Source organism: Carica papaya, chromosome 4 (genome assembly GCF_054855325.1).
Source record: "Carica papaya isolate Zhongbai chromosome 4, ASM5485532v1, whole genome shotgun sequence".
In the NCBI taxonomy this organism is placed as follows: Eukaryota; Viridiplantae; Streptophyta; class Magnoliopsida; order Brassicales; family Caricaceae; genus Carica; species Carica papaya.
In genome coordinates, this window is record NC_142312.1 from 16,344,868 (window position 1) to 16,355,444 (window position 10,577).

Consider the following 10,577-nt stretch of genomic DNA (forward strand, 5'->3'; position numbering starts at 1 on the left):
TTTTTGAACTAAAAAATGAAGTTTAATGTTCACAAGGAATACTGCCCATTTACAAAAAAACTTACAATTGTGTAAATATATTTTTCACTCTGTAAATATTGTACCCTAAAATCAAGTACCCAAAAAAATGAAATTATCTATCCGTGGTCTTATGCATCTTTCCTTCAATACCTTCAAAGCCTTTACTATTCCTTTCTTTTCATAACACTCAAAAAATAGTACTAGAAATAAACTTTACAATTGCCTTTTTTTCGCATAATCCATTTTAAGCACAAATCTCTTCTCTCAGGGTAATACCTCGTCACCTACCGGAGCCAGGTCTAGGCTGTGCATCTCTATTGCGAGTAAGAGGAAAAAATCAGAAATTAGCAAAGAGAACACCCCACATCCTGCAATGTCTGTCTGGACGAAAGGCACTTACTGGCTTTTGATTTCTCATATAAAAATTGCTATAGCTTTCATGTTCTCTACTTTTGATTCTATCAATTTCTTATTGCCAACCAAGACTTCACAAAATAAAACAAAAGAAATTGGGAAGCCGTGTAATCTGCAAATAATAGGTGGTTAAGTTCATAATTGTTACAATTTTGTTAAGACTATAAAGAGTCTTAAGATACAATTTACAAGGGGGAAGGGGATTTCATTCTTCCAAGTTCATAGTGTAGATACAATATAGTGAATAAGAACAAGAAAAATATGCCGAGGCAATAACCAATGCCAAAAAGACGCGTTTCACAATTTCTTAACCTTCCAATTCCTTGAATCTCTCTTATGACAAGCAAGATAGCAATTACTAGACAAAAGATACCACCAACAAAGCTACCACGCAGTCCATCAACAAACCAGCTAGGCGTGATCACAAATAGGATAAAGCGAGAAACTGTAGATATAATTCACACATGTAATTACAAAATGACAAAAGTCTAGAAACTAAAGGAAAAGAAATGATTATCCAACCTGGAAATGTTTGAGGAAGAAAGAGGTTTGCTGCAACAGCAAGACAGGCAATCCAATGACCAAATTGTCCTCTGCATTGTTTTAGGACAATTTCAATAAACACAAGGGTGAAGCAAACATGGATACAAGAGAAGAAAATTGAAAGAAACCTTAAGATTTTGAAAAGCACAGTTGGAAAACTTGTGAGCAGATACAATACAAGAAGGTTAGTCCGTATAGCTGACGGCCATCCTGCTGTTCGGTTCAGGAGTAACAAGAATCTGCAGAGAGAAGAAAAAAAGAGAATAAGCTTGAAAATAAATGGATAAATAAGATTCCAAGAATCTGCAGAGAAAAGAAAAAAAAGAGAATAAGCTTGAAAATAAATAGATAAATAGGACTCCAATATACATGTTGCTTCAATTTTCAAGGATCAATATTTGAAGGAGTATTTATCAAGCAGAAAATATCCTTATTTTTCTCCACAAGAAAGTATAATAGATAGAAATAGATATCTTCATGCTCAGTTAATTCCTAAATCTTTAGTTATAGTTTGCACAATTGATGCATAATTAAATCAACTTTACATTGTAAAATTCATACTCACAATTCAAAGAAAGCAATCACAAGAACAACTACCTTAAATTGGACAAACTTAATTTAAAATTTTTGTCATATTTGTATATTATTATCATGCTTATTCCGTTGAATTTAATCTTAAATCAAACTCAATTATAAACCCTAAATAGCATCATTTTTACAACAACCATAGCAGGAATGGCACTCACAAGTCACAAACTAATCTTCAATGTATTCAACCAAATTGTGCATTACCATTCTGTTATGAATTCCCCGCCCTATTCTCAACCCCTACCTTCTTCTAGCCGTTACATAATTTCCCACAGATCAGAAGCGGAGAGAAAACAGCATTACTAGTGGTAGAAAGAAATACATACGCAAGAGCAATATATACGCGCAGATACGTGTTACGGTTAATAAATCAAAAGGTGAAATTATAGGCATAAAGGTGTCGAAGAAAAGGGAGGAACTCACAAAGCGGAAGCCGTACCGCCCCATTGAAAGCTAGCTGGAGCCTGACTGGATCCTTCCATAGATGCGGATGCTGCGATCTCTGAAATTCTCCTCAGATTCTCCATCTTGGCTTTGCGTCACCTTCCCGATCCCACAAGTGCCGTTTGTTTAACAAGTTTCAACTCTCAACCACTGTAAATAATTTCTTTTGATCCGCAGACCTGAATCCCAGCTAGACTTGTAGCCGGTCAAATCTCGGTCCTTTTTCTTAAAGAAAAAATAAAAAAAAAATACATATATCTCTACATAATTTTGATTTTTTCATTTAAACCCTTGAAATATGTTTTTTTTTATAATCTAAATTGAACTTAAAATTTTCAAAACTTGTTCAAATTAACCGCACAAACAGTCATATAATATCTGTTAAAAAGATATAACCACGTTATCCTCCATATTGATCATTTTTTGAAATGTATGATGGCATTGCTTCTACAATAAAACTTTTCACTTTCGAAAGTCCTCAAACGTGTATCATCTTTGAATTCACCTTTATACTAAAAAATTATAGAAATAAATTTTGCATGTCCTATGTTCATTAGACTGTATAATTATGTAAAAAGAATTGAGACTGAATAATGTGGGTCTACAGTTGTAGTTAAGGTCCATAAGGCGAATATGACTGGAAAAAAAATATAGTTATGATTTTTTAAGGTCTCTTGATGGAAAATATGAACTCAACTCACCCAACTTAGTTTCAAACAAATAAAAGATACCATGACCTTTCTTTTTTATTGTATTCTTTTAGAGGTTTCCATGAATATTATATTAAATTGTAACATCCAATCTAAGTAAACAAGAGAAATGTAAAATAAATTAATAAAATTAGAATTATGATGTAAATGAAAGAATTTTATAATTTTAGGTTTTTTTTATTTAATTTCAAGGAATTAAATGAAAACATGTAAGAAAAAAAGGGAATAAAAATATAAATAAATTGAAGTGGAAGGGGGCAAAGAAAATCAGAAAAAATGGACAGCCCAGATCGGACCACTTAAGGAGATCAGATGGATGAGATTTAAAAGAGAACAAACAACCCAGATCGAGTCAGCGAGATCCAACGGTTGGGACGAACGGGTATATAAAGGAAAAATTAGGAGTTTTCTCTTCATTTAGGGAGTAGCCAAAAAAGAGAGAGGGAGAAGATAGAGGAGCTTATCGGGGAGAAAAGAGAGAGGAAAAGAAGAGGGAGGTCGGAGAAGAAGAAGGGAGAGGAGGAAAAAGAGTAGCCGAGCAGGAAAGTGAGGGGGAGTTGAGAATGGCCGCTGCGAGGGAAAAAAAGGGAAGAAGAGAGAGGCGAAGGCAGGAGAGCGATGGAACCTGAGCCGAAAGGAAGAAGAAGGAAGAGAATCGGGCTGAGATGTCGTGTGATGGCAAAGACCGAGGCAAGCAAGGTAAAAGGTTCGTCCTTTTCGTTTTTCTTCCCCTATTTCTTTTAATCTTCTTATTTTTGCTCATTAATCAGTTTGTAGGTTTGAGAAATCACCGTCCGAATCTCAAGCGAGTTAGAGAGTCGCGGGGTGATCGAGAGGAGACCACTAGGAACCAAATCAAGGCCGAATCGCCTCATGCCTGAAAGGTAAAGCTTTTTCGTATTTTTAGTGGTTGTTGAGCGGTGGTAAAGCGGGGCTAGTGTCGAGCTGGCCACACGAGCACGCCTAGGTCACCTACCCACGCGGGAACCGAAGAGCTTTCCTTAGGAGTAGAGAAATCGACCCACCGATGGAAGCTGAAGGGTCTTCCTTGGGAATGGAGACTAGATTCACCCTTTTGGGATTCTAATTCAACGTTTGGGAAGTTGAGAAGTCTTCTTCGAGTACAGGAATCCGATCTAGTGAACGAAAAGGCAAAAGATCTTTCTCGGGTATGGATCCCAATGTTTTCCAGATTTTCTATCGAATTGTCATTGAAACCCGTAAATCTGACTAAATTAGTTTTGTTTAGTATTTAAAATTATATTAATTAATTTGTGTCGTGCGCCTATATGGAATTAGGACGTTCAGGCATATCCGAAAAGACTGTTGCGTAGAATTGTAAGTATTTTTTATTCTGAACCTGGATTCGAATTTTTGAAATTGCATGTATCTTATTAATTTAGGTGTATTCTAAATTTGAACAGATACTGACCTGATTTTTGATGAAAAACAGAACTTCAAACCTATAACCAATGAACCTAAGCTATTGAAAATTTATGAAGAGATAAAACAAGAAAACAAACCCAAAGAGTAAGGAATACTTGGATTGTGATGATAAATGAATTTAGAATTTAAAAGAAAAATTAAGTGAAAAGTTAAAAAAGAAAATAAAAAATGGACAAGTAACTTGATTGCTTAGTTTAGATATTTTACTTAATTTTTATAGTATCAGAAAAACTAAAAGTATATAAATTGCAAGTACAAATATAACATATCTTTAAGATATTAATTTTATATATTTTAATAGCAATAACAACAATATATAACAATTGGTTATGGGTTCCTCTGATGAGGAAATTCAAATTCTCAATTTAGAAAAAAAAAAAAGGTTCAGAAACGATAAACCATTTTAAACTTATTAGTACTTGATTCTTGATTCTTGTATCCCTAGTTTTTCAAAGGAGAAGTAGAAGATTACATGGACATATATAATATTTCTTTTGCCACCAATTACTATTACGGAACTTCATGATCTCCTTTGTTGGCCGGAGCAGAACCCATGCCGACAGAGATTTTAGATCCCGACGGTGGAGGAGAAGGGAGTAATGAAGAAACGTTAGGATTAAATGGAAATAGAGGAGGAAACCTCGGCCACCTTGGAAAATAATAGGGCAACTGAAAGGATGGCTTTTTAAACTCTGCAACACCTTTGTTCCCATGGCTGCTACTGCTCCGAAGTATCGGCTCTTGAAATGATTCATCGGATTTTAACCGAACAACGGAATTGGTTGGAGTATTTGCATATATGGAGGTTGACGAAGATGGTGAATTTCGTGGCTTCAAGTAGCGAGAAGCTAAGCATGAGTTGCAGCAGCTCCATAGAAGGAGAGAAGTCATTGGAGCTAAGATCATGTGAACAAGAAGGGCATTAAAGGAGGCCATGGAGATTTATAAGTGCATATATGGGTTATGTATATATATACACATACGTAATTACGTGTATTATTTGTTTAAGGTGCGAACTGTGTGGATTTGTTGTGTGGATGTATGATGGTTGACGAGTTTTCGTGGGTTGCATTTTCATGGAACTTCTTATCACCACCTAATATCAATCTGTATGTATGTATATATACTCCTTTTCATGCTTTCATAAATAGTAATAAATATGATTTTTATTATGACACCAATTAATTAATTTGAATTATGGTGGGTGTGCACACCTATCTTCCCTGTCGTCTTACAAACTCAATATCTAATTAGACAAGTAAATATTAGCTTTGATCATGTTTTCAATAAAATCAATGATATCTTCAATTATTTTTAATACAATTTAATTCCTGTCACAAATTTATTTTTTCAAATGTGACTTTAATTATACATATTTTAAAAGTTTAATTTTTAATTTCATAATATAAAAAATTTAAAATAATTAATTTATGATTGAAAGTTTTGAATATAATATTTTAAATCTTAAAGTAAGTTAAAAATAAAAATAATAAAAAAGATAGCTTATTTGTGTAAATATTAACACTTTTTATTTTTTGATTTTTAATTATTTTAAAATTTAATATATTTTTAAAAATATTCAAACATAATTTAATTATTTTAAACTTTTCTTATTAATAAATGTATAGAAATTAAAATTTTAAAATAAATATAAAATATTATGTATTAAATTATAATAAAAAAATATTAAATTAAATTATAATAAAAAATATTATATAGAAAATGTAATAAGTACCAAAATTTAAAAGCTAATTTAATAAATTAACATGGTAATAATAATAATAATAATAATGTTTCTTTTCCCTTTGTACCTCATGGAAATAAGGTTTGCCAAGAGTGTACTAATTTTAATTTTCTCATTCTTGACGAAACGTTTCTCGAGATCCTTAAAGAAAACCCTACCCATAGTTGTCTCATTGAACATGGTGCTCCGAAAAGCCTCTGGAATGACACATTTCATGACCATCAAGCTGATATAGTTTGGCCGTTTCCACTATTCCATCTCTCTTTTATTATCAAAGGTACCCTCAGTAGTAAGCTGATCAAGTTGATCGACCCGTAAAATAAGGTCTAAATCCATAATTTTATGAACAATGAGAACATTCTCTTTTCATGCCTCGAAGTTTATGTCATTTAATATTAAGATGAAATTAATACTCACATAGATATTTGCATTAGAATTTAACATAAAACAAACAAAAACTCACACGAAGTATTTAAAATATAAACAATAATAATGAATTTAAATAAAGGTAAATCTCATATTAAGATACTAAACTGTAACGGCCCCGGAAATATTAAAATGAAATGAGTATTTAAATATATCGAATGCGGAAGCGAGATCAAAATTTCAGTTAACATCCCTTACACGAAAAACCAACCAAACGTACTTAAAATATAAAAGGTTAAACTAACTAAGAAAGAAAACTCGAAAATAAACTATGCGTATGACTACAGAGTCTCTAGGCATCCCCTTCGTCGTCCTCCTGCGGAACGGGCTCGGGAATCATGTCTTCCTGATCTGAAATGGTTAATTAAGGAGTGAGCTACACTAGCCCAGTAAGAACATCACGATATCTCACCGTCACGGAGATAAAGGTGGGTAGAAAACCACAAAAAGACCAATGGAGCATAATTTACAACAAAACCTTTTATCAATAATAAAACTTTTACCATCCACTTACCTTGGTGGAATTTATGAAAACAATATGAGAAAAACAATAACATTATCATAATCATTGAATAATCTAAGCTGTAAAACATAACACTTATCACGCCTCTTGTAATTCAATCATTGTACAACATATCTTTTTTCTCATTTACCAGCCTACTAGTATCCGTGGGGGTCCATAGGGGTTCCGCTACCCGTTAACCTTTAACATTCATAATCAGTTTCCAGGGCCGTCCCCATACCCCGTCCGGTATGGGCGCCAAAACCATGAACCTCAATACCCCGTCCGGTATGAGGGTGAAACGGGTCGTCCCCATACCCCGTCCGGTATGGGCGCCAAAACCATAAACCTCAATACCCCGTCCGGTATGAGGGTGAAACGGGCCGTCCCCATACCCCGTCCGGTATGGGCGCCAAAACCATAAGATCTCCATACCCCGTCCGGCATGTGAGACCACAATCCCGGTAGGGTTCCCTACGGACCCGGTCCGTCCACCATCTCCCAGGATATCTAGTCAGGCTGACCCCCATAATACAATTATCAGTCTACACAATCTTTCATTTTCCTTTTCCTCAATCAGCATCATCAATTCACATTTAAACAAGCAAATCGTAATTCATACCAACAGACAACATACAGTATCAGTTTTTCAGTCATTCAACCCATAATTAATAAAAACGTAGTACATGCACACAAATCTGTAAAATGAACACATCAAACCTCATTTTGCATTTAAAGCTGTAAACAGGCCAAATAACAGTAAATCATCAATCACACTAGACTCGGGCTCCATTAGCAACCTTAAGCAATTTCACACATGCGTTAATTCAAGAAATACCGTTTTATCATTTTGAACTTTAATACCGTGATAGGAAATAGGGTGAGGGGTCCTTACTTGTTTTCGGGATCCGAATACGATTCACAGTGCGCCTGCAGGCTGTCCCTAATTTTCCCTGAATTTTTCCCGGGGAACGGAAACACACTAACAGTACCTGCACGTGTTCCAAAAAAAATCCAAATTAGGCCCAGGGCCTCTTTCGGCCCAAATCGCAACTCCGGCACGGCGGCTCCGCCGTGCTCCGGCGACGGCGCCGCCGCTGGCGGCGGCAAGTCGCCTCGGGTTGGCTGTTTTCGGCCGTTTTCGGCCGAATTCGGCCACGCTCGCATTGGTCCTTGTCAGAAAACAACCCTAGGGCCCTCGGGGGGCCAAAAATCACGGAAAAACGGAGCTTACCGGCGGCGGCGCTCTCGGGTGCAGCGGCTCTCCGGCGAGGTTCGTGTTTTGGTGATTCGGCTCCGGTCAACCTGTAGAGAAAAGAATGGTGATCACGGTGATATAAAAATTGCATCGAACGGAGGCCGGGAAGGGCCTCGTCGGAGGCAAAAACCGAGAGGGGGCACGGCGGCGCCGCTGGGCTTCGGCCGCGTATTCCGGCCGTTTGGCCGGGATTTCGGCCTCGATTTGGCCATAGGAGGAATCAACGGAGAAAAACGAGTCGGGGGTATGAAATTTACCTCGATCGGCGGTCGGAAATTTCCCCGGTGCGGCGGCGAGTGGCGGCGGGTGGCGGCGGTCGGCCTCTGGTTCGTCTTCTCCGGCGAGCGGCTGGCGGCTAGGGTTTTTGGTCTGGTGTGGGGGTTCTATTTATAACCCCTTGCCTTTTGATCACAGCCGTTCATTTCGTTTTAATCTGGGCTGTTCGTTTTTGATTGAATCTGGGCCGTCCGTGCGTTTGAATCTGGGCCGTCCGATCGCGCGATTGATCTGGGCCGTCAGATCGCACCCACGCGGATCGCCAACGTGGCTCCTTTCGGAGTGACGCGATCTTGCCACGTGGCAGGCCCTGGTTGGCCGGGACTGCTGACCGGGCCTGCTGACGTGGCTGCTGACGTGGCACCCTTTTTTTTTTTTTTTTCCTCCTCCTTTCTGGGTGCTACAACTCTCCCCCCCATAAAGAAATTTGGTCCCCAAATTTGCCTCATTACTCTTGATCAAACAGATGAGGATATTGGGCCCTAAATTCTGATTCCAGCTCCCAAGTCGCCTCCCTAGGCGTGTGGTTCTGCCACAAGACTTTTACAAATGATATTTCCCGGTTACGGAGTATTCTGCTTTCTCGGTCCGTGATACTGACCGGTACTTCTTCATAAGACAAGTCCTCTCGGAGTGAAAGCGGTTCATGAGCCACGACATGAGAAGGGTCCGGATTGTACTTGCGCAGCATAGATACATGAAACACATTGTGAACCCGGGAGAGCTCAGGGGGCAGTGCAAGTCTGTAGGCAGTGGTACCAATCTTGTCTAAGATTTCAAAGGGTCCAATGTATCTGGGGTTTAATTTTTCCCTTCTGCCGAACCTACTAATTCCCTTGAAGGGGGTGACCTTAAGAAACACCCGGTCACCTTTCTCAAAGGCCAGGTCTCTCCTCCGGGTATCAGCATAGCTCTTCTACCTACTCTGAGCTGTCTGGATGTTCTTCTTGATCTTAACTATCTTGGACGTGGTTTCTTCCACTAAATCCGGGCCTAACAATCTTCTATCGCCCACTTCCTCCCAACAAATCGGTGACCTGCACGGACGCCCGTATAACGCCTCGTATGGGGCCATGCCGATGCTTGCTTGGTAACTGTTGTTGTAGGCAAACTCTATCAGGGGTAGATGGTCGTCCCAATGGCCTCCGGAGTCAAGGACACAAGCTCGGAGCATATCCTCCAGCGTACGGATTGTCCTCTCTGATTGTCCATCGGTTTGGGGGTGGAAGGCAGTACTGAGGGACAGCTTTGTTCCCATAGCTTGCTGGAAACTATTCCAAAACCGAGAAGTGAATCTGGGATCCCTGTCGGATACCACTGTTACTGGGACCCCATGCAGTCTGACTATTTCCCGGACATACATTCTTGCCAACTTGTCCAATGAATCAGTCATTCTGATGGCCAGGAAATGGGAAGACTTAGTGAGTCGGTCAACAATTACCCATATGGCATCGTGTCCCGATCGTGCCTTGGGTAGTCCCGATACGAAGTCCATGGTGATGTGTTCCCACTTCCATTCTGGAATCGGTAAAGGCTGAAGCAACCCCCCTGGGCGTTGATGTTCTGCTTTGACCTGCTGACATACCAAGCACTTAGATACGAAGTCGGCTATATCTCTCTTCATCCCATTCCACCAGAATCGGGGTCGCATAGTTTGGTACATTTTTGTACTTCCTGGATGCATGGCGAACCTTGAACTATGGGACTCTGTCATAATGTCTCTTTTTAATTCATTGTCGTCTGGGACACACATTCTGTCCTTGAAACGAATCAATCCGTCGGTAGAGATCTGAAATTCTGAGTTCACTCCCTGTTCTGCATCCTTCTTGCGGTTTACTAGGGCGGGGTCGATTGACTGGGCTTCCTTTATTCTTTGGATTAACTCGGGTTGGACTGCTAGGTGGCTCAAACATGTGGCCCTCTTCAGATCTTGCAGTCGAACCTGCTGCGTAGCCCCAATGGACCTGCATTCCGAAACCATCAGATGGGCTAGGGTGCCTGCACTCTTCCTACTGAGGGCATCGGCTACTACGTTGCCCTTACCTGGATGGTATAGGATGTCACAATCATAGTCCTTGAGGAGTTCCATCCACCTTCTCTGACGCATGTTGAGATCATTCTGAGTGAAGATGTGCTTCAAACTCTTATGATCGGTGTAGATCTGAAAGGTCTCTCCATACAAATAATGGCGCCAGATTTTCAAGG

At 39.1% G+C, this 10,577-nt stretch overlaps 1 protein-coding gene across 2 annotated transcripts; it reads right to left on the reverse strand.

The window, feature by feature from the left end:
- Positions 1-543: 543 nt before the first annotated feature.
- LOC148266322 (cold-regulated 413 plasma membrane protein 4-like) lies at positions 544-2,260 on the reverse strand. Of its 2 annotated transcripts, none has more exons than XM_088217980.1 (4): positions 1,990-2,257; positions 1,107-1,217; positions 958-1,028; positions 544-880 (listed from the first exon to the last, which is right to left on the reverse strand). In XM_088217980.1, the coding sequence occupies exons 1-4, from the start codon at positions 2,091-2,093 to the stop codon at positions 621-623; spliced, it is 546 nt and encodes a 181-aa protein (XP_088074106.1). In that variant the 5' UTR covers positions 2,094-2,257; the 3' UTR covers positions 544-620. The 2 variants fall into 2 exon arrangements, with proteins under 2 accessions (XP_088074106.1, XP_088074107.1); XM_088217981.1 differs by having other exon boundaries at positions 615-846; positions 1,990-2,260.
- Positions 2,261-10,577: the final 8,317 nt, after the last annotated feature.